The 24,340-nt window shown below is 40.4% G+C and overlaps 1 protein-coding gene across 3 annotated transcripts in view; it reads right to left on the bottom strand.

Annotated features, from left to right (window-relative positions):
• The window catches only part of LOC115655731, a 210,219-nt gene extending 186,240 nt beyond the window's left edge, over positions 1-23,979 (bottom strand). For 2 of the 3 annotated variants that reach the window (XM_030571470.1, XM_030571471.1), the window contains exons 1-2: positions 23,613-23,979; positions 10,341-10,457 (exon numbers count right to left, since the gene is read on the bottom strand). In XM_030571470.1, coding sequence (XP_030427330.1) covers positions 10,341-10,457; positions 23,613-23,673 — 178 coding nt within the window. In that variant the 5' untranslated portion in view covers positions 23,674-23,979. The remainder of the gene's footprint in view (positions 1-10,340; positions 10,458-23,612) is intronic. The other variant, XM_030571472.1, reaches the window with a different exon arrangement.
• Between the last annotated feature and the right edge of the window lie 361 nt (positions 23,980-24,340).

The following is a 24,340-nucleotide window of genomic DNA, read 5'->3' as shown; positions in this document are numbered from 1 at the left end:
GGGAATATACAGTACTTTTGACTTGCACTTACAATTTTCTAAGTTCTCAAAAACTTATAGAGATGAGGATATATGTTACATTCTCACTGGGGCTAGTTCCCTCCTCTTTTTACATTGCCTGCCACCCTTTGGAAAAGCATCTCCTCTCTGAATTTCCTGTATATTTTTGAGCTATATATCCGTATCTTGGAAGGAAAAACTAACTGTATTTATCCCTAGGGTGAATTTAAACAAGAGTAGGAATGGGCAATCCAATTAAGAGAAAAATTCCTAAGTGGCCCAAGACTTGGCCATTGATCCTGAGGAAGAAAGAGGGAGTAAGAATCCCTTTTACCCTCTGTGCAGGCCACCTGGACCCTTTTCTATCCTTAGTCCTAAGTATTAATATAGAACAACTATGGACTAGGCTTTCAAGAATTTATAGGTGATTTTAATTAGTTCTAATTTAAAGTCTAGAGAGAGTCAGTTAATGTAATTTACCCCCGTAGTGTGCATTTTACTCAAATTTAAATACCTTTTAGATTCATATCTATTCATCAGCATGCTCAGATACCTCCCAACTTGAGTAAGGCACACAGAGTCCAAATTACACATCACCCCTGAATTTGGCACCCAGGACCTAATGAAAGTTTAATAAGTTAGGTGAGGATTATGGTCTAAAATGCAATGACTAAAATATATATACAAAAAATTAAGAGAAGTTATGCTGGTTTAGTTAGCATACCATGAACCTGTGTCTGAATACAGATGCACACAAGGGCAGACAATGACCAGTTTTTTATAATTGTACAGATTTCAAAGAAGAGGGATATTGCTCTATAAAGCAAGTCTCCCTAGCCTCCATTCTTCAAACAGCTCTCCAAAGATTAAACTATGCCTTTCCCTATTGCTGTTTTTAGCCAGAGCATCAGTAATGGTGAGGGGCCCCAAAGCAAACATCACTGGGTTCTGGATGTGCTCCATGCTTTCTTCATGCAATCTCGCAAGATGTCTAAAGCCTGAACTTCAGTCCTGACTGGATCTGCAATGACCCATTAGAAACAATAGAGGGAATGTTCAGATTGGATGATGCATGCTACTTAGCTTTTATTCACTGGAACTGAGGCACAGTACAATCTGAAGCTTCTACTGGTTTCCCTTAGGCAGTCAGACACTACACTGCTGAGCAACACAGGAAGCTATATGAATAAATAAATTTCCCAGTGTCATGGCTACTAAAAGTAGTATGCATTATGGAATTAATGTGGTGACATGTCTGGATATTAGCGCCACTCACTCCGTACTAAAAAGTCCCTCATCTTTTCTTGACTTCCCACTCTTTCCCTCCTTCTTCCTAAGAGCCAGTCTGAAAATCTGGCCCTTCATGGATTAAATATATATACATATATTACATCCAAACCACTAGCTACACATGGTAAGTGAACAGCTGTAGATGGGTTATACAGCTTCCAACCCAGAATGCCATTATGTATTTTGAAACTGTAGTGAGCTGTATATGCAGTATGTTTAGTGAGACTGTCTTACATTCTGGACCATCCACACATTTTATTTGTTAAATGGAGACATATACCAAATAAAAGATGCATTTGGGTTGGGTAGATTTTTCCAATATTACCATGGAATATAAAAAGAAAATTGCTAGAATACAGATCAGTGCTGCCATTATTTGTGCAGCTGGAAAAAATGGATGTCTCTATATTCTTCCTATGCTTACCAAAGATCTAGCCAACATATAACAGAAAAGCACATGCACACCTACCACCACATCTCACCAAGTATGAATCCCCACCCTCCACAGCAAGAAGGTAATTGAGAGGAAATTATTGCAAAACACTTTCCAATGACTTGCCTGTCAGAAAAAACGACCTCAACTGTTTATGCCAAATCATTGGCACAGCCAATAGTGCAGTGGAGTTCAGTCTAGACACTGGAACTGCTAACACAATATGTTCTTGCCTAAGAATAATTTAATTAGTTACCAAGTGAAAAAGGAAGGTGTTTCAAGACATTTAGTATATAATTTTATCCATGTTTGTATATTATTTATTAAGCACCTGGATTACACCTGTCACACAAGACAAATAAAGAGCCCCGACTAATAATGTATTCCATGTATTACACACACATAGAGAACAGGATTTGTTAAGCATGGATATTGCACTGTATAAGACAATCCCTGCTAATAACATTCTCTGTATGTTTGTGTACATATACAGAACAAGACAAATACAGTTACAACCTAAGAAACAGGCAAAAAATCAGACACACACACTGGGAGATGCAGAGGATAGCAATAACTGAGAACATTCGTTATTATTAGTATTAATAGTTATGGAGTGGGAATAAAGTTGATGGGAGTTAGTTAGTGCTTTTGAGCCACACAGAAGTGGGTTTCTCATAAATATCATAAAAACTACATTGCAGCAGCACTGAAGGGGTATCGCTTCCAAAGTGCTGTGTAAGGTTTTATAGCCACGTCACTCCTAATGGGCCGGATCTTCAGCTCATGAAAATCAGCAGCGTTCTATTTACTTTAATGATGCAGCATTGATTTACACCAGCTGAGAATATGGCCCAATGACTCCAATGGGGCTCATGTGGCTAAAGCCTTCACAATACAATTTAATGATATATAAAATGAACTGACAAGCCGAGAAATTCAGAATTAAGGCTGCTATTCCATCCATATTTCACCCCATGGTGCATAAGCGCATTGCTGTAGTGGTCTCAATATCATAGAAGCTGAACACTGAAATAAAGTCAAGTCCGTACTCAGGAAAACCTCCCATTGACACCAGGGAGACCCCTACTGATTTCAAAAAATGTTTGTATGAGTTAGGAATGTAGGACAGGGCCTAGTAATTGGCCTGATACCATAATTTATTGACTTTTGCCAATTTAAATTGGATCCCAGATTATAGTTCTCAACCTGCAATGGCTCCAGTTTGGGTCATGGGTTGCGTCTGAAATTAGAGGAGGATTTGAACTGCAAAGTTTGGATCTGGATGCAAATTTCCCTAAATGTGATAGTGTTGATGGTAAATAGGAGACTAGGGAATTTACATCACTTCAAAATCTTTTTTAGGTATCTAAACCTATAGGGCCAGGTCCTTAGCTAGCATAAATTGATGTAGCTCCTCTGACATCAGTGGAGTTACACAGATTTACACCAGTTGAGGATCTGGCCTATTATGATCTACAGTCTCCACTTAATAATTTAACAATTCTAATACTACTAAGGTGAGGTATTAACAGGGCCAGCTCCAGGGGTTTTGCTGCCCCAAGCAGCCAAAAATAAAAATAAAAAAAAAGCCGCAATCGCGATCTGCGGCAATTCAGCGGGAGGTCTTTCATTCCGACTGGGAGTGAGGGAGCCTCCGCCGAATTGCTGCCGAATAGCTGGACATGCCGCCCCTCTCCGAAGTGGCCTCCCCAAGCACCTGCTAGCTAAGCTGGTGCCTGGAGCCAACCCTGAGTATTAGGGTCCAACTGAAATCACATTAAAGGTGGTGGAAAGGCTGACACTGAACTGGGCCCGAAAGGTGAGAAAATTACTAGTATGTGTACAGAGGGGAACATTTGGGTCTCAGATGCTATCTTGCATAATGGAAAGTCACCTTGTGATGGGGTGGACTAGGCCCAAAGGTCCCCTGCTGGAGGCCTCAGGGTTCTGTCACATCCAGCCCAGGAAAGGAGTGATGGAGAGGTCCTCTAAGTAGCCTAGAGTGGTTGCAAGGAAGCAACCAATCAGAGGGGCTGCTGGAACGGCCGATCAAGGGCCAGGAGGACCATATACAAGGAGCTGCAGAGCAGAGCAGCACTTAGTTTATGCTTGGAGCAGGAGAAGAAAGGACTGTGTTCTGGCTGGAAGAGATGCAGGGCCAAAGACAGCTCAGTGAGGGCAAGGACTGGGGGAGCGAGAGGCTCTTAGCTGGCTGCTAGTACTAAGCCAAAACCAATTTGCTAGCAGGGACCAGAGGAGCAGTGAAGAAGCTCTTGGCTGGCTGCTGAGACTGAGTAGGGACTGAGTCCAGAGAAGGCTGCAGGAAAATAGCATCATCAGGGAGGAAGCCCTGGGGATATGGTGGCATACCAGGGCTAGGACTACTTAAAGACTGAGCCCAGGGAGGGCTTTAGACACCACCAGAGGGGTACTGAGATGGGCCCAGGTGGATGGTATACCCTGGGAGGGTTATGTTCTGGTTCACATGCAGATAGTGTGTGTGACTTGGCAGGAGGGCTGAGTTGCTGGGGGAAAAAAACTGAGAACTTCTGAAAAGGATCACCAGAACTGAAAGGACACACACATATCCAACCAGACTGGCTGCTTGGAAAAGGTGGGTGCCAACTCCATTGCGTACCTTTAATACTATTGTTACTTTGCTCTTTGTATTTAAATTCCTTCTGTGCTCAGGGAAATTCAGACACAGATGAGAATTGTACCTTTGTCTTTCCTTTGTGGCATCTCTATTTCAATATTCCAAACTCAGCTACCATATATCCCACCAGCCCCTTTCTGTGCATTTGTCCTTCAAACTTTAAGTACCTGTCCTCTCAAGCTCTACACTGAGCCAAAATAAGTCTTGTGCATGTAAATTCTATTATCTGCATGAACAAAAAATAGAATCTAATGCCTGCACATGCAGATGACCATGTCAAAACAGTCTATATGTCTGTGTGCAAAATTGTTCATGTACAAACAGAAGTTCTATAAAGGGTCCTTTGTCCCTCAAAGTTAAGGTAGGGGCAAAGTAGTTCCCAGGGCTTGGAGTAGCTACAATTTTCTTGTAGGTTTGATTTCTAGACAACTTTAATTTCTGGAAAAAACCTGCAGCGGTTGGGTCACTCTTGCATTTGGATTCTTCAGGAGTCCCTCGGCCTTAGTTAAAACAGGAGCATATTTGCAGTCTGAACAGTAGAATGTACAGAAAGAGAAACCCCATCTTACTAGTATAGAATATCCACAGTATCTGAAAGACAATGGCAGCATATCTCATTATAGAGGCTTGCAAGAAAATTTACCAAACTGACCCTCCAAGACCCATTAATGTACCTCAAAGTGTCAACACAGATTTATAAAAATACAGTCTTAGTGTGTACGTAGGTAGGGTAAGATTTTTTTCTTTTAAAACACATTTTAATCTTAATCCAGCCAAAAAATAGGTAAAATGAGGTAAAAGAATTTTTGTGTTTTACAAAGCCAGAAACATTCTTGCAGGCCTGAGAACTTCTTATATACCAAGTTTCAGCCTGAGGTTGAATTGACAGCCATTAAAAACCTCTCATGAAGAGGGTTTAAAATGGAAGCACTTATGTACCCTTCATTAGAAAAGCATGACTGGGTGAGTATCCTGGAAATTTTATATTAATATTATAATATATATATATTTATTTGTATGCTCTTTCACATGTATAACTAAGAACTGAATTTAGATCAGTATCTGCATGTGTTGTACATATTTTATATGCACACATACTATATTGACTCCTCTATCACATATTGCATGAATCAATCCCTTAACAGTTTATGATTTATGCAGCTTGCCAGTAGAGAAGTAGGCCATGCCAGCCTTGAAAGCACTTTAGCTTGGTTGTTTTTAGTCATGAAGGACATGTTGTCCTGTAATTATTCTGTCATTTCTTAAAAGGTGAAATCCTTAACAGGTTTGTGCTTTATGTATTGCTGTGTGTATGTGTGAGTTTCTGTCTGAACACGTCTTACAGAGCTGGAATCATCATTCCCAAGTTACTTTACAAGGAACTACATAGAAACGGACAGCTCAAAATGTGTTAAATATCCTTGGAGTTTACATGGATTATTTTGGGGGAAGCTGGGGCAGAGCAGCATAGGGCAGAGTCAAGGAAATCATGAACACATTCCAATTACAGGCCTGATTCACAAAATACACAACTGCATAAAAGTGTCACTTTCTGTTTTGATCCTGTCAGTAATGTAATGTAATGTGCTTCCCTGTACCATTTAACAGGGGCAGTATCCGCAAAATATGCAACTTTAAACAATTATGCAAATTTTAAAGTAATGCATTGAGAGAGAAACTACAAGGAGATTCTGGCATTAATAAGTGATTCCAGGCTCCGCTTGCAACAGTTCAGTAAAATATGGGCTAACCTTAGTGTGAGTGGCTGAGAGGCAAGGCTTTTCTTCTGCCTCAAATTAACTGAAGTTTTAGCTTATTCAAGAAAAATGTAAATGCTATGGGAATACAAAGCTCCTTTTTCTGTACAAAAATCTGCCATCCATTTTAAAGGACTAGCGCTGTGAAACATCACAGGATATTTCTTAAATAAGTCAGAATGAATATTTAGTGAGTTTTAACATCAACTCCTAGAATGACACACAAATCACATGAATTATGGAAGTATTATGAGAGATACTTTTTACAAGTCCTGCTGTGCCCAAGTATTGCCCGTGTATCAGATAAGTGTATGAAGCTAATACCCACATACCCAATGTACTACTGTATGGTGAACTGGTTTGTATAAAAGCAGAATAGCACAATTTGGTTCAAAACTAAAACAGGACAAAACTTGAACCTTTGATATTTTAAAAAAGTGTAGTAACATTTTTTAAATAAAGATGGGTCAGAAACAAAATGGGGGATCAGAGCACTCCAAATTTTAGGAAAGACCAGACATTGATCCCAATTTTGTGGCTCAGGTCTATTTCTATTGGTTAAAAATATTTTGTGTAACAACTCGCTTTTTTACTGCTAAGCGGGGAAGGAAGCACAACTACTTAGTGCAAGCAGAGTCAGTCTCCTCATGAACTGAACAAAAATTCCACCCACCTACCCCAATGGGTGGGGGAATGTGAAAGGGGTGCAGAGCATGGACCATCTGGAGTCTAAACTAGGCATGGGAATCCAGCCTTGCAGATGCTGAAGATCTAGCTAATTGCCTGCTCGGGAGACAAAGAAATTTTTTCTGCCATAAAGTCAACTGGCAGAGGCCTGGGAAGACTTTTCACTTTCTTTGCAGCACATTTGAGCCACAGTAGGTTAAGCAGAAATGTGCTTAATACCTAAGTTACTTGGTTGCAGCCAGTTTCTAGTGCAGTTACAAAGATAAAATGAAGGGCTTGCTGAGGCAAAAGGCCAGTGATTTTGCTGATGGGCTCATGGGAAAGACTGAGATCTTGTGGCCCTCGCTGGGTGAGGTCCCCACACTTCTGCATCCGCTTGTTTCCCTTGGAGAAAGCATGGAAGGGTAGGACTCTTGAGTGAACTGAGTTGAGCCACCCAGAGTTACAGATGATGTGGTAGGAGCCTTACAAACCCCACATTGGAACCACCTAATGCCTGGTATAGGAGAGTATGGGGGATGGGCGCATAGTACCTGTTCCCTGAGTTTAAGTTTACTAAAAGTTGTGGCCTGTTACACGAATGGATTTTATGCATCTGTCAGTCCTCATTTTGCCGCCACGTTCGGATCAATGAAGAAATGCTGCATTTCTCACAAGAAAGATTTCTAGCCCATTCTCCAAACTAACGGGGTTGAGATAAGCATCCAAAAGTTTGGATATTATCTGAACTGACCTCTGAATCTTTTGAGGTTTCCCAGTCTCTGGCTTCAATACATAAGCACAATGAGCCCTTAACCAGAGAGTGTCAGCTGTTCACTTTGAATTTCCCAGCTTTAGTTGGTTTAGGTCAGACCCTCAATGTCACTTAATGTTTTGGTGTTATATTTTAATTTTAAAAGGATTATCAGAAAATCTACCCTTTCTGTTAATTCTCTTTGAAAATTGGCAAGAGTTTTAGAAGGCTCTGCTAATATCCTCACCAGGACTGATAAAATACCTAGGATAAAATAAGTAATACAGATGAAATTTACAAAAAAAATTGGTGGAGGCAGGAAAAATAAAGATTTTCAATCTGAAACTACAACTGCCATGGTAAATTACTTGGAATGCAGTGCAACATGATGAAATACCGTAAGTTATGGTGAAATTTTCTGTGTCAGTCCGTTCTATGTAATTTATTGATAAGACAGCCATTTATTTTTCTTTTTATGGTGCTAACAATTACACACCATTGACAATTTTGACTGCTATTAGCTATTTACAACATTTGCAACAAAAAAGTAAAATAAAATCCTATTGTCTTCTACAAACTTTTTCAGTAAGTAGTATTCTACCCAAGAAAGACTGCATAGATCTATCAATAAAATGACACTTCTTCAGCTACTCCTTACTAACATATGCATGGTATTAGTAAGCTAGGGCAGCAAGTCATTTTGCTAATATTACATGTGGAAGTCACTGTGGAAACAAAGATTGAGATGGGATGTAACAAATGCATCACTTCATACTCACGGGTCTTCAAACATAAAAATCTGGCAGAGTTCAAGAAACAAAACAGGAGGTAAGACAGCTCTCACATGCTGCTGCTGCTCTTAATGCTCTTAAAGTATGTTGGATAATTAGGTAACTCAGTCCAAACTGGGTGTGAGGTTTTGTTTTAAGCCCTGGTCTGGAATGTGCTGTTGTGTGTGTCTCTAATTTACTATACTATTCTGAGGTCGAAAGCAAGGATTTCTGCACCAGATAACATACCTAACTGCACGAAGTGACCAGCTACATTCCAGTGGAACCCCTTTGAAAGCTATGTCAAAATCTCTGCAGTCTCAGGGAGGAAAGTAACTCATTCCCTTTGCATTAGTCACCCAGCTGGAGATTAAGCCTAACGAGCTTTTTTTATACAGGCTTGGCTGGCACACCCAGGATTTGCATTACATACCTGTGATTTCTCAACATTTAGTCCAAAGTGTGTACATTTAAAGACAGACTGTTATCATCTTTCCAGAACTATTAACTACAACATTATCGTAATAAGTTACTGAGTTAAAAAATGAGGCCAGCCAAGGGGTGGTTTCTGGGACTTGGTAAGAAGCTGACACACAACTGAGTAGGTTAAAAACACGTGCACACACATACAAACACACAGGAAACTGGTATGTGTCAAAGAAAGGGCAGCATGCTGAAAAAATGGATAGTACACTTTTTTTCCTTATTTCGTCTTCCTTCCATTATCTTCCCTGTTACTGATTTCAAGCAAGCACTGGCATCCATTTGATGTCACTAGATTGTTTGCAGACCCTATGACAGAATTTCTAGCTTCCTACCAGTGGCATCCTGCCCTATCAATATGCAAACAGCCTTCTGTCTATCTCCACCCACCTCCATGAGCAAAGACTGAGTGTAAATTCATACTGAAACCAACCCTACAACTTTAATTACTTTAATTGTTTTTATTTGCTTTGCATTACCAAAGAGACTTAATCCCAAATTCTAGGTGCCCGTGCAATTTTTATGAAATAATCATACTAAGTTTTAATGGACTGATATTCACTAAACCCCCAAACCACCATAACTAAAATCTCCCCCTTGAAAACTGTTCTACTTCAGTTGGCCCGCCTCATCAGAAAAAGCCAGGGAAATAAATGGGCCATGCATTGAGCCCATAAGGTCAATAAGTCTGGACTCTCCTGATCCCAGGGGCCAGAGAGTCATTTCCAGATTCAAGGACAGTTCTCTGATAATGCCCTATCACAAATCTTCCTGCTGCATATGCATCTAGGTTCTTACATAGTGCCTGTCACTACAGTGTCTGAGTGCCTTCCACAAGTAAAAGGGCTAACACTAATATGTCTCACCCTTCTCTGCTGACAGGAAGTAGGCTTGGTTTTAGGTTTTGGTAGACATCTAAGTATGAAAGTGAGGGTACTTCTACAGAAAAGCATAGCTGAAAAGATGGGTTTTACATTTAGCTCTGTAGGAGGACCTTTGCTGAGGACTTTTGCCTGATAATGACCTGTTACAAGCCCTATCCCAGTTAAATTGGTAGCTTGCTGCACCTCAGCTGATTTCAATTGTTGTGAAATTACATATGGAGAGGCCATCAGGACCAAAGCTGCCTACGGTGTAAGGTTAAAAACAACACTTTATGCTTCCCCTACAAACAAAATGGAAGCCAATACAGATCACAGTGTAAAGTGCTCAATGCAGGACACAGTGTGAATGCAGGCAGCCCTGTTGCGCACTAGCTGATATTTGTGAGTAATCTTAGGGTGTAGCCCAGTAATGAGTGTAAAATGAGCACATGATGACACAATACACAGCACAGCCCCAATTAACAATAAGTAAAGTAGAAGGCTTTTATGTTTCATTGTAACAGATCACTGTGTCACTCCCTAAAGGATTGATCTTACAGTCTATATAGAGTTCTGTCTGCCTTAACCATGTTTAAGGTACTTATCTTGGTATACAAATGCCCTCATCTGTTCTCCCTGAATGTAGGAGTGGGCCATGAGTTACTCACCATGGTAGGAACATAGAGAGAGGACAACAGGAAATTCTCCCATGGGTAAGGCCAGCACTTGGGAACCAGGCTGCCGCATCATTGGGGTAGGATTGCCAGTTTTGGTTGGACTTATTCCTGGAGGAATTATCACATGACAATCTTTAGTTAAAGATTAATCTTTAATTCCTGGAGTCTCCAGGACAATCCTGGAGGGCTGGTAACCAAAAGGGGGCAGGGAGTAGAGATGGTCCTAGATTATGATACCAGTGGTGGAGAGCATGTGTAAGAAGCACAAAGGTTGAACAGCAGCCCACTTTCCTTGCCTACACAAGCTAAGGGAGAAATAATCTATTTCCCTAAGAGTCAAATTACACCAGCAGTAGCTTCATGGGTTCATCACTGGAGCAAGGGGTAAGAGCAGTCCAGCCAGGGCCACAGCCTGCTCTCCCCAAACCCTACCAAGGGCATGGACACCAGCAGAGAGCATGAAATCCCCAAAAGCACCTCTTCCTCCTACTTTTACAGCCTCTGGGCACATAAGGCATGGTTGGAAACTGACACTGACTGCTTACTGCTGGACACTTATGACCATCTCCCTATGGGGGAGGGCTAAGAAGACACCACCAGTTCCACATGAAGCCAGTCAGAGTCCCTCTTCTGCCACTTCCTATGGGCAAGCTTGGACTGAGAGACATTGCCAGCTGTCTCTGTTCTTGCAGGCCTCACTTTAAAACAAAAAAACTCACCACCACAACTTTTCTGCTATGCCATTTAGCAATGGGTGAGACTGCAAATGTGCATCTGTGCAGTAATAAAGCAGTTAGTTATAAATGTGGAAGAAACTATGAGGGTATAAGGAAGTAGCATATTTCCACCAATGACATTTTGCTAGGAACCTATGTTTAACATGCACAGATAGCTAAAACAAAAAAATTGTAAGCATCAGTAATACATTTAAGACCAACTGGGATCAAGAAAGTACAGTAACATATGATACACATAAGTCTGGAACGGGGGTGCAGTATGAGAGGCGGTTATTGGGGTGTGGGTGTAAGTATATAGAGTACTTCAAAAATGCCAGTTAGATCTAGCTACCTAAATTATGTCCTTTCATATCCAGATGCCAGTAATAAAACGAGAAACAAATGTTCTTTATACATTTCTGTAGGACTGTAAAAAACACTTTGAACAGACTTCTTTTGGCAAGTGGATTTTTAGGATCTTTCCCTACTTATTACAAAGGACACATCAGATGCCCTTATTACTCCTCTTGTTTCCCTTTCTCCTTTAAAAAAAAAAAAAGAGAGAGAGAGGCTGAAAAAGGAAAAACAGCCCAGCCATCAGAAAAACTGCACTGGAAGTGCCAGTCAGGTCTAAACCACTGAAGAAATAAAAAAGCAGGAGTAGTACATTTTGAAGTCTATCTGCCCAAATGCCATTTTTATCTCATTTCACTGGCAGCTGAGCTGTTTTGATCTTCCAATGTATTTTTTTAATAGAATCTGAGAGTATTAAACACTGTGGAACCACTCTTCCCTCTCTTTAAGCGAATTTACTGTTGAGCTGGCCACCCTGTAGACTGAATCCTCTGTTATCCATGCAACAGGTACAGTATGTGCTGCCTCTGGGTAAGCTTCCCCAAACTGTCCCCAGGGCCACCGAGAGCAGGTTTGGGCCCCCATGAAAAAAAATTTTTGGGCCCCCAGCAAGGGCGGACCAGCTAAACAGGGTGACGAAGCTGGACCCTGAACCCGCTTCCGGAGCGCCAGGCCCCAGTAATTTGTACCGGCGTCCCCCCCCTTCGTCAGCCCTGACTGTCCCAGAAATATGCCTAAAATCCTGAGTGTGACAATTTCTTGTGGAGAGAGGATAGTTCGGTTTCTGTCAGTTCAGTACAGTAGGAATTGGACTGACTCTACCAACTCATTTAATATAGGCCACCAAACCAAACAGCCATCAGATGGGGGGAAAATAACAAACTTTGGTTACTAACAAAAATGGGCTGAATTTGGTATACTGACTTTTTTTTAAAAAACCACCTGTCTTGAGTTGTCGAGTTCGACTGATTTAATTTTAACAGAAAATGAAAGTTCAAAATGGCCCATTTGCTAGAGAAGCAGTATTTGCTAGAGGAGCAGTCACTGGATCACAAGTAACAGGACTTCAAAGCAGCACCAGCTATGAAAGCAAGAAATGACACTTACAGGATTTTGGCAGCTTCTTTAGGCAAAAACCTGTAGCATCTGAAATGGGTTAAAAAATTGCACCAAAATAAGTTTCATTCCCCCTCCCCCATTTTCCTTTTCCTGCCTGCTTTTCATAACAAGATTAGTTTGCTACAGACCAAACTTTCATTTAAAAACATTTTAAAATTGACAATGTTCACTTTGTAATCACAATAAAATGATTTTGGGTACACACGACTGGCCTTAAATCATGCTCCTACAGCGGGTGTGCGCTTTGTCTCCAGACTTGTGCTTAATGAACACATGGAGGCATGCTCTAGTGGCCAATAATGCACACCCTGTAGTATCTTATTGCTAAAAAGCAAGTAATGCAGCAGCATACAAAGTTACATATATTGCCATTGTAAAAGGGTTGAATATGAGCTGATAATAGATATTGGTGACAGTCATGGTAGAGTGGATAAATCACTACATAAATCATTCATAGTGCAATACAGTTACAGTAATAATACTGTACATATGGTAAGGGGCCCAACTGGGGAAAAACATTCTTTCACACACAGCTTAATCATTTAAGAGCTCTGTTTTAAATACTTTTCCTTTCAGTTATTAAAACAGCATAATGCATAAGTGTACTAACTTTCAACCTTTAGAAACCTGCCTCTGACTAAGGATTTCTTTTTTTGGCCTCCTTCTCCCCTCCTGCCTGGAATACACTACATGAGTCAACATGGTAAAGCAGGTGCTTTTGGAAGTTTGCTTTTAGAGGGGCTCAAGAAGTCAGTTTGCAGATTCAGCTCCTTGACTGCTGGAGGCTAGAAAGACAGCCTGGCTATGGGGATAGCACTTTCCTCGCTCTGGCAGAGAAATCCCTTAAATGTGATTCTCTGAGCAACCCCGAACGGTTACCCTCAAAGCAGAGCAGACAGCCTTAGAGACTGCCTAATCTGTACTCTACCACTACAGGGAATTCTAAAGGAAGAGAAGACAAGAACTAAGAAGGAGATAGTCAAGGTAAATGAGTGGACGGAAGAGGGTGAATAAAAACACTTCTATTTTTGATGGACTACCCTCCACACACCCAACTGTTGTGATGCAGAAGACAGTCCATGTGGCTACATTTCATTTGTTGCATCACAAGATATATGGCCAAAGTTTTCAAAAATGGGAATCTAAAGTTAAAGGGATGAGACTGCCTTCCAAGTGACCCCTCACAAGACCTCGTATGCATAGGGGACATACCAAGGTCAGGGCTGGAGACAGGAAGGGTGTGTCAAGGGCAGGGATGAAGCACGTAGCACTGTGGAGAATCTGGGCAGCGCTGTGTCCCATAATCGGGCACTTTGAGCTGTCTAAATTATGCCAGAAGCTGTGCAGCAGCCTAGAATTGGGAGGGCATAAAGGTGGTTTAAAGATGCCATAGCTCCTTCTCCCCTAGATAATCAGTTTTGTGCTGTGCCTCTTAGCCTATGTGTACACCATAGGATTCTTATGGAAACGTGCAGTGTACATACATGCATAGCCCCCCTAGCACAGGTATAAATAGCAGTGTAGACAGGGAGGCATGGATTAAGCCAGTGAAGATACACTTGAAAGCTGTGGAGTACATAGCCTACATGTTCTCTATTGGACCAAGCCCATGCCCCACTTCTATTCTGAGCAGTGTAGAGTCACACTGCCTCCCACTGCTGGAGCCTTGCCACTCTGCAGGAAAACACTCCAGCAGTGGGGAAAGGGTCTGGCAGCTCCCCATTTCTGGAGCCCTTCCCCACTGCAGGGAAAGACTCTAGCAGTGAGGAAAAGGCTGTCAGCTTCCTGCTGCTGGAATCCTTCCCCACTTCCAGGAAAGACTTTGGCAGAAAAAGAAAAGACTCCAAGAGTTGGGAAAGGTTCTGGTGGCAGCGGAGGCAGGAGGTGGAAAAAGGCTGAACCTTTTCCCTGTTGCCTCCCCCAACAGAGACTTTCCTCGCCGCAGTGAAAGGCTCTGGCAGTGGGGAGCAGCGAAGCCCTTCTCTGCTTGTTTCCCCTCTATCAGAGCCTTTCACTGATATGAGTAGCTACACTCCACACTGTGGACACAGTATGTTTTTCACTCTGGCATGTTGCTACACATCACTTTTGGCAGCATTAAGTTTGTGTATAATGTAGATATAACCTTAAAGGAGCAGCTCAGAGTTTCACCCAAGTGAATACATAGAGGCAACTAAAATAAAGCTGCCATTTTTTTTCAGATGTGATCAGTACCCAAATAGCTCTAACTCAGGAATTCACCACTTGTGAATAAAGCTGGTTGAAATTTTCTGAACAATTTTTTGTTGCTGTTCAAAAGTACCTTATTTTAAAAACATGAAAAACATTTTTCATAAAAAACTGTCAGTGTTATCAAAATGGTTATGATTTTCCATAGTGAAACATTTTGATAAATGTCTCAGTAACATTTTTAATTAATAAATTCCCCGGAGACCATTTCAGACCTCCTTTTTGTTTTCAAAAATTTTGGGTCCATTTTGAACACTTCAGCATGGAAACAAATTTGAAATTTCAAAATTTTTCATGAAAATGTCTATTTTTGTCTACTCATTGTGAGTAAAGCAACTACCCCAAACTCATTCCAATAATATCTTTATCCCACATGTATTTCTTGTATTTTTTGTAAAAGGTTCTGCAAATATAAACCAACTTAACATGCATAAAACACCTTTAAAATGTTTGATCCAGTCCATGTTCATGACATTTATAGTATTTACTTTGACATGATGCTTTTATAAATTTAAATATTAAACTATAAAGAAAATAACTGTCCATACATAATTAACTTTAAAAATGCCTGATTCAGGTTTTTCTGCAGACCTCCCTCAATAATTCTGTCTGCACTACAATGCTAGAAACCTGAACTTAATTCTCTGGTTAATCTGACTTCTCAGAGGAAGATGGCACCATAGGATATGTGCTGAGGCTGTGGGAGAAGGGAGCATGTGGTCCAAGGATCGCTGTGGTACAAACTAGAAACCATTGGTAAGCTGTGAAGCAAGTCACAACCAGTTTTTTGGGCCCAACTAAGGTTGGTGCAACATGATACTGAGGAAGGAGGAGGAGGATTGTTAAGGACCATTAACAAAAGTGAATCACTTCATAACATATTGTCATAAATGGGTGGATTTTTTTAAGTACAAAAGATAACATGATCCAACTCAGGAGGATTCCATTTTTTGAAGAGTAATTGTCCACCTAGGACTTCAGAGCTGCACTTTCAGAACATCATGGTGACAGCCAGAATACAACTCAAAGTCTTCTGCTTCAAAAAGTGCAGACCCCATCCATGTGAGCAAAGGGAGAATCTTCTTTAGCTAATATCTGTATTGAGAGTTTATACAGTTGAGCTCTACTGATTCTGCAGAGGGGGCAATGCTCCATATAATCAGTCTATTAATTACTAAAACATTCTGAAGTGTTTTCATCGATATGAAAACACAAATAAACAGAAAAAGTAGAGCTATTTGCAAATCCAGTGAAGTACAGAAATCTTCCTTGGATTGAGAGACAAGAGGAATAAAACAATCACTCTAAATAAATGGAAAGAATTATATATGATTTAATATTTCTCTACATACTGGGTACATTTATGAGTGTGTTCACTTCTCAGGGCCTGCCTCTCAGAATAAAGAAAGTCTTCCTGCCCCCCGCCTACCCCCCCGCCCCCCAAAAAAAAAGAGAGAGAGAAAAGGTTTCTTTTTGACAGAAATACTGTTCAGAGTGATTGATTTAAAAGTGCTGAACTCATATTCAGAGTCTGAAATCCAGGAACCACCAGCTGGGCTGGGATTCAAAATTACAAGGATGGAGTGAGTTTTTGAGTTGTGATGCATTAAGCACTGGATGCAATTGCTTTTCTCACCTATCCTACAACGGAAGGAGGAAGGGAAACATTTAAGAATTAAGAAAAGAAATCTTAGGACTATTGAGTTACTGCATCTCGTGCTGCTGGAGGCAGAATCACGGTTTGCATTAGAAGAGAACTTCACTGAAGAATTTAAATAAATCTTTCTTTAACAGTGAGTCGTTTGAAAAAGGAGTCGGGGAAGACACAATAAATAAGATAAAGCTGTGTGTATTAATCAGTTAAAAAAGGCTGTGTTCAAGTGTCTGAAGTTACTCCTGATAGTAGGGTCCAAAAGAGGTCCCTTTTGCAGCTGAATATCAGCATTTCCACTAAGTTGAGGGAGGGATATTGTGGAGCACACACTCAGGGAGACTCTCTACCAACTGTATGTTATCAAGGTCACCTTTTAATGTCGTAAGTGAATGGATTTTTTTAAATCCAGTTTACTTATGGCTACTTACATAAAAATGGCCATACTGGGTCAGACCAAAGGTCCATCCAGCCCAGTATCCTGTCTACCGACAGTAGCCAATGCCAAGTGCCCCAGAGGGAGTGAATGTCTCTCCTGCCGTCCATCACCACCCTCTGACAAACAGAGGCTAGGGACACCATTCCTTACCCATCCTGACTAATAGCCATTAATGGACTTAACCTCCATGAATTTATCCAGTTCTCTTTTAAACCGTTATAGTCCTAGCCTTATTCTCAGGCAAGGAGTTCCACAAGTTGACTGTGTGCTGTGTGAAGAACTTACTTTTACTTGTTTTAAACCTGCTGCTCATTCGTTTCATTTGGTGGCCTCTAGTTCTTATATTATGGAAACAAGTAAATAACGTTTTTTATTCACTTTCTCCACATTACTCATGATTTTATATACCTCTGTCATATCCCACCTTAGTCTCCTCTTTTCCAAGCTGAAAAGTCCTAGCCTCTTTAATCTCTCCTTATATGGGACACATTCCAAACCTCTAATCATTTTAGTTGCCCTTCTCTGAACCTTTTCTTATGCCAGTATATCTTTTTTGAGATGAGGAGACCACATCTGTATGCAGTATTCAAGATGTAAGTGTACCATGGATTTATATAAGGGCAATAAGATATTCTCCATCTTATTCTCTATCCCCTTTTTAATGATTCATATCATTCTATTTGCTTTTTTGACTGCAGCTGCACACTGCGTGGATGTCTTCAGAGAATTCCAAGATGACTCCAACATCTTTTTCCTGATTAGTTGTAGATACATTAGCCCCCATCATATTGTATGTATAGTTGGGGTTATTTTTTCCAATGTGCATTACTTTACATTTATCCACATTAAATTTCATTTGCTATTTTGTTGCCCAATGACTTAGTTTTGTGAGATCTTTTTGAAGTTCTTCACAGTCTGCTTTGGTCTTAACTATCTTGAGCAGTTTAGTATCATCTGCAAATTTTGCCACCTCGCTTTTTACGCCTTTCTCCAGATCATTTATGAATAAGTTGAACAGGATTGGTCCTAGGACTGACCCTAGGGGAACACCACTAGTTACCCCTCTCCATTCTGAAAATTTACCATTTATTCCTAACCTTTGTTCCCTGTCTTTTAACCAGTCCTCAATCCATGAAAGGATCTTCCCTTTTATCCCACGACAACTTAATTTATGTAAGAGCCTTTGGTGAGAGACCCAGTCAAAGACTTTCTGGAAATCTAAGTACACTATGTCCACTGGATCCCCCTTGTCCACATGTTTGTTGACCCCTTCAGAGAACTCTAATAAATTAGTCAGACATGATTTCCTTTTACAGAAACCATGTTGATTTTTGCCCAACAATTACGTTTTTCTATGTGTCTGACAATTTTATTCTTTACGATTGTTTCAACTAATTTACCCGGTACCGATGTTAGACTTACCAGTCTGTCATTTCCGGGATCACCTCTTGAGCTCTTTTTAAATATTAGCGTTACATTAGCTATCTCCCAGTCATTGGGTACAGAAGCTGATTTAAAGAACAGGTTACAAACCATAGTTAGTAGTTCCGCAATTTCACATTTGAGTTCTTTCAGAACTCTTGGGTGAATGCCATCTGGTCCCGGTAACTTGTTACTGTTAAGGTTATCAATTAATTCCAAAACCTTCTCTAGTGACACCTCAATCTGTGACAATTCCACAGATTCGTCACCTACAAAAGCCGGTTCAGGTTTGGGAATCGCCCTAACATCCTCAGCCATGAAGACTGAAGCAAAGAATTAATTTAGTTTCTCCACAATGGCTTTATTGTCTTTAAGTGCTCCTTTTGTATCTCGATCGTTCAGGGGCCCCACTGGTTGTGTAGCAGGCTTCCTGCTTGTGATGTACTTGAAAACATTTTGTTATTACCTTTTGAGTTTTTGGCTAGCTGTTCTTCAAACTCCTTTTTGGCTTTTCTTATTACATTTTTACACTTAATTTGGCAGTGTTTATGTTCCCTTCTATTTACCTCACTAGGATTTGACTTCCACTTAAGCTCTCTGTTTACTTTTGCCATTTCTCTGAGATTGGACACGGAAAAACAACACCAGTTTCACTTTTGTCTGTAGTCAGTTTCACTTTCAGAAACTGTGCTGCAGTGCTTGAAGTTCTAGCAAGAGACTGTTTGTTTAAAAGCAGCTCATTTCAGTGCAACTAAAATCCGCAAACAGTTCAATCTGCTTAAGGTTTTATAAAAGCTTTCATAGCACGCTCACGTTTTAGGTCAAATTTTAAGTTTACAGAGTCTTGTTATTCAATAGATTTACACAAGATGAATGTAGCCCATCCTATTAGCTGAACCATTGGATTAATTTGCAAATTATGAAATTGAATAGAAAGTTCCATCAGTATTCTTCCTATTTTTTATAATTGTGTTTATATTTTCCTTACACGCTTTTCGCCCCATTACAATGTAAAAGGGATAACGAAGTCTTGTTTGTATATTTAAAAAAAAAAAGAAAAAATAAGTTATAATGTATTACTTGAATAATTGTCTCAAAGGCTTATTTTTCCAATCTCTTTCTAGTAAGTTGCAAAGCACTGCCAATTCAAGAGCACACTTTCTATCAAGTCATAGATTGAAAAAACCCTGAACAAAGAATAATCAGCAAAGTACTGTACTGTGTAACCTGTACAATATTCATAAAATACATTAATGAACAAATAAATATCCCCTGACAGATAAGCCAACTAGCAAATATCCCACATTCTTCCCCACCCCTATTTCCACAGCTGCCATCTAACACTACTCCCACAAGTACAGCTGCCAAAAGACCTTGGGCCTTCTACACTTTCTGTAGCCATTTACACTTGTGCAAAATGAGTGTAATATGCATACAAAATGTTACTTTTCAGATCTAGAGATATTTTATATACTCTTTAGGTGTAAATATCCACAGTGGTCAGTTGACTAAGGGCTGGTCCACACTAGGGGGGGGAAATCGATCTTAGATACGCAACTTCAGCTACGTGAATAACGTAGCTGAAGTCGAATATCTAAGATCGGATTACTCACCCGTCCACACCGCGCGGGATCGATGTTCGCGGCTCTCCGTGTCGATTCCGGAACTCCGTTGGGGTTGATGGAGTTCCGGAATCGATATAAGCGCGCTCGGGGATCGATATATCGCGTCCAGATTAGACGCGATATATCGAACCCCGAGCAATCGATTTTAACCCGCCGATACGGCAGGTAGTCTGGATGTGGCCTAAGGAATATCTGCTCTTTATGTGATTCTTATTCACTGTGTATCCTTTCCACCTGCTTTGATGATCTGCATAATATTTCCTAATGGCTCTTTTTCTAATATTTATAGCATTCAGAAGCTCTAGGTAGGCACAATTAATTTTCCAGGAATGCTGTAGAGTTTTGGTACATCTCCTAGAGGTAGCTGTCCCTTCTTTGATACCTGTTCCTAAAAAGTCTTCTGTCAGAGTTCCTCAGATTTCCTAATGAAATGCATACCACACAACTTCTTCTAATCTACGGTTATCAGAATGTTGTCAATCTCATTTCTCATGGTGTATGTAAGGCAGTTTACTTGGTGCTCATTATTCTTATTGACAATTCCAGATGCCACACAAACTGCTCAAAACAGCCTATCCATTTTAGCCATGATAATTTATCATCGACAAAGTATTTCAGGAAGATATCATCAATATCAGCCTCTGCTCTAGAAAAGTAACATCTGTTCTTTTACAAGCTCTTTTTATTAGTTTTTCTCCCATGCTTCTTTTCTGTCCTTCCTCCATATGTGAACATGATCCTGTCCATTCTGTTTCACTGAGATCTGGACCCTCTTACTGCTTCCACAGGAGCTGAAACTAAATTGCCATCAGGGAATATGGTAGCCCTTTAGTTGCCAAGACAAGGAGGCCAGGTAGATGACAGGAGAATGTGGAAGTATTGGGAATGAAACTGTGGGTGCAGAAAGGAAGGGGATATTTAGGAAGGAGGAGAGAAAACGGAGTCTGGAATGTGGGGAGCAGCAAGCAGATTCAGGGAGGCAGGTTGAGAAGATAGAGGGGAAAGTGGCATGGTAGAGAAGGAGAAAGTGATGGGGAGCAAGAGGAGAAGTGCAAGTGAATGAAAAGCATAAGTGAATACAGGCCAGAGTAGGCAGAGGACTGTGGAGGGAGTATGTGAGTGGGCAGCTGCCTATCTTGTGTAGATAGCAAGAAAGATAGCTTGGCAGGCTCCCAAAGCCATGAGGTAGGAAAGGATATGAGCAGTCCGCACCAAGTAGCGCACAGCCTTTCGGAGCATATAATCAGGGTTGAATTTAAGATTCCAAAATGACTGAACACAAATTGAAGAGAATTAGGCAAAAAAAAATATTGTTTTTCTAATCTCTATTTTTAAACCAATTTCACTATTATTATTATTTTATTTATTTATTTATTTTTAGTTCTGGACACATGGAGTCAGCAATATGGCACCACATATTCTGTGTCCACTTCAGCCCAGTGGCACGGGTTACAGAGCACCCTGAAGTTGATTTAATTTGTACACTGCTGACCCTAAGGGTCTTTTCCAGAAACTAGAACTAGCCAAAGCACCTGCGCACTCCAGTCTCTCTCAGTCACACCCTCTTCTTGCCCACACTGCTGGAGTGAATACTGGCTCTACACATCCAGAATTTCCTTTATGACAGGCCAATTCTGGATCTGTTGGCATTACAAACCCTTTGCTGTTTAGATCGTAAATTCTGGGAGCCGAGGCCAAGCTTATATTCTCTCCACACTGCATACTCCTCTATCTGTATAGCACTAAACACAGCACCAGTGCTTGGCAAAAAGGTAAATAATAATACACGTCTACCCCAATATAACGCTGTCCTCACATTATATCCGAATTCGTGTTATATCGGGTCACATTATATTGGGATAGAGGTATATACCTCTTTCCAGAGGGGTACTTCTGGGTGTTTATTCATCTCATTTAGCTACTCGGTCTCGCTGCTTGTGCCGTCCTCACCAACACAGCATCTGAAATAGCCAACCTACCCAGTTAGGAAGTCCTGACGTTTGCCTGATTTAAGGACAAAAGTAACACCATATAATCTCAGTGCAGCACTGTTAGCCGTTGTGTGTTAATGGTCACCTGTAGGTTCAATCCCACAGTCCTAACTCCTATTTAAACTTCCATTTGCTTCACTGGCAGTTTGGCCTGAGTTAGGACTGTAGGATCAGGCCTTTGTGGAGAAAATTAACACAAATTTCCTACGCATGTAAGTAGTATCTGCCAACAAGTAAAATGGCATTTAAAAAAAGAAGGGGAAAAAAAGTGCTCTCAGAATAATGGCCAATTGATCCTTGAAGGAGGGTAGGTGGGTTTTTATTCGCATGGTAAACTTCGTTCATTTTTACTCCATTTGTCTCCCACCTGTAGCATTTCACCTCTATATAAAAGCATAATTTGCAGCTTTCATCCATAATGTTTAATTTCATCCATAATGTTGTGCTAACAACTGAGGTATCTAAAACAAAGGTGCAGCCAACTGTTTCTGTTCTTTCCTCTCGTGTCCCGTCACCACTCTGCCAAGATCGCTCTTGGATGACAACATAATCCTACTCAATTTTATCTGCATTTTTAAAATTGTGTGTATAATACCAGGTTAGTATCTCCTATTTTGAGGGCAATCAGATCCTCAAAGCTGTTATTTTTAGGAGCCAAGCAAAAGTTTTATTAATATTGATTGGTATCTATTACATGTCTAACTTGTCTCTGGAGTGCTGATTCATGTCCAGTGACCTCAAACAGCTGTTACAGATAATAATAATTATAGCAATACATACATTGTGGGCTAAATTCCATGCATGCAACCGCACTAGAGTCAATGGGGTGCATGAGGGGTAAGTAGCTGCAATACCTGGTCCTATGTCTTTGCTTTCACCCTTCTTTTTAAGTATACACATGTTGAATTTGCCTTTGTTGATGTTGTGTGAATTTTTTTTAAATTTAAAAATAGTAGTCAAGGCAAATTTTAAAAGATATGGGCCAGGTTTTCAGCCGGTGTAAGTCAGCATAGCTCAGTTACACCCATTTATAACTGCTGAAAATCTGAACACTAAACTACCACAGCTACAAATTCTGCTGTATTTTTTAACTCTAGAAGATCAAAAAATGGAGCTCTGTTTGTTTGTTTATATATGTTTCCTCCCACCCTTCCTTTCATTTTTTGGACAATGCCACTTCCAACAACCAAGGAATACTCTAAGAAGTCAAGGACCTAGAACCCCTCATTCTTTCATGGATCCTAACCTTGGGTAATTTTCCATAACAGCCCAAGTTCTCCTTGGAGGCCAAAAACACACACATCCAGCAGGTACCAAAAATGCACAACTTCTTTCTTATACCTTTTATCTTGCAGAATATGGGCTTGTGACACGCTCACAGTACCTTGTATCCAGACACAGCACTGTCTCTTGTGGGAAAGACCCAAAACATCAGACATTTGCTAAAGCTATGACCTAATAATACATTCCGATTCAATACTGAATAAGCACTTCAGACAAACACATTTTCATAACCATCCCTTTCTCCAAGATCCTGTTTTTGGTAACAATATTAAAAGAGAAAAACAATAAACTTGAAACAACAGGCACTGAAGTTGTAAAGTTTCATTCTATTTCCTGCCCTTCTCTCCTCCCTGCCCTCCTCCCCTGATATAAATACAGACTATGGTAGATACAGTCAGGTATTCCTTAGCTTAATAATGAAGAACATAGTTACCTGCATGGATAACAGGGGTTGATGCAGGATAGATTTTTAAAGATTCATAACTATTGTCCATTGTCTAGTTCTTTCACTGTTTGAAAAATGTCTTTTGTTAAAGCCTTTCCCCCCCCACATATGTTCCAGCAAAATTGGTCTCACGTTCTTCTCCTTATTGTGTTTTCTTCCAGATTCTACCATAGCAGTCTGGGCACAAGTCCAACATTTATAAATGAAAACTTCTTCATGCAGCACAGCGTCAGCATCACATATCAGCAACTAAAATACTGTCCCTCTGTCCTGAATCCAGACTTTAGAATACACCATGACAACAAGCTGCTTCTTTCAATTTAGCAATACAGTAGAAGTTTGTTTGTGTAGGAAGTGGAAGCATCTCCAACCAATGAGCTTTCACTGTGGGCGTGGCCCCAGGCAGAGAAGAGTCTCAGTTGGAAACAGGAACTGAAAGCATGTTTAGTTAAGCCTGCTTTCCCTCTAATCAATCTAGCTGTCTAAGAAAATGCCTGACCGTGTGGTATACAGTTCAGTCATAGACTTATGTGGCAGTTTGATAAGATACAGTAGACTAATTTATTGGCTATAAAAAAAGTAAAGGAAGTTTTAGTAGGCTTAATATGCTTTCCTGATTTTTTTTATAAACATCTGAAAGACATTTCAGTATATCACAAACAAGAGGAAATCCAAAGCACGTGACTTCTAAGAAAATGATGCAACTATAAGTCTGT

The sequence above is a fragment of the Gopherus evgoodei genome, chromosome 8 (genome assembly GCF_007399415.2).
Source record: "Gopherus evgoodei ecotype Sinaloan lineage chromosome 8, rGopEvg1_v1.p, whole genome shotgun sequence".
In the NCBI taxonomy this organism is placed as follows: Eukaryota; Metazoa; Chordata; order Testudines; family Testudinidae; genus Gopherus; species Gopherus evgoodei.
This window is presented reverse-complemented; position numbering and strand designations above follow the sequence as displayed.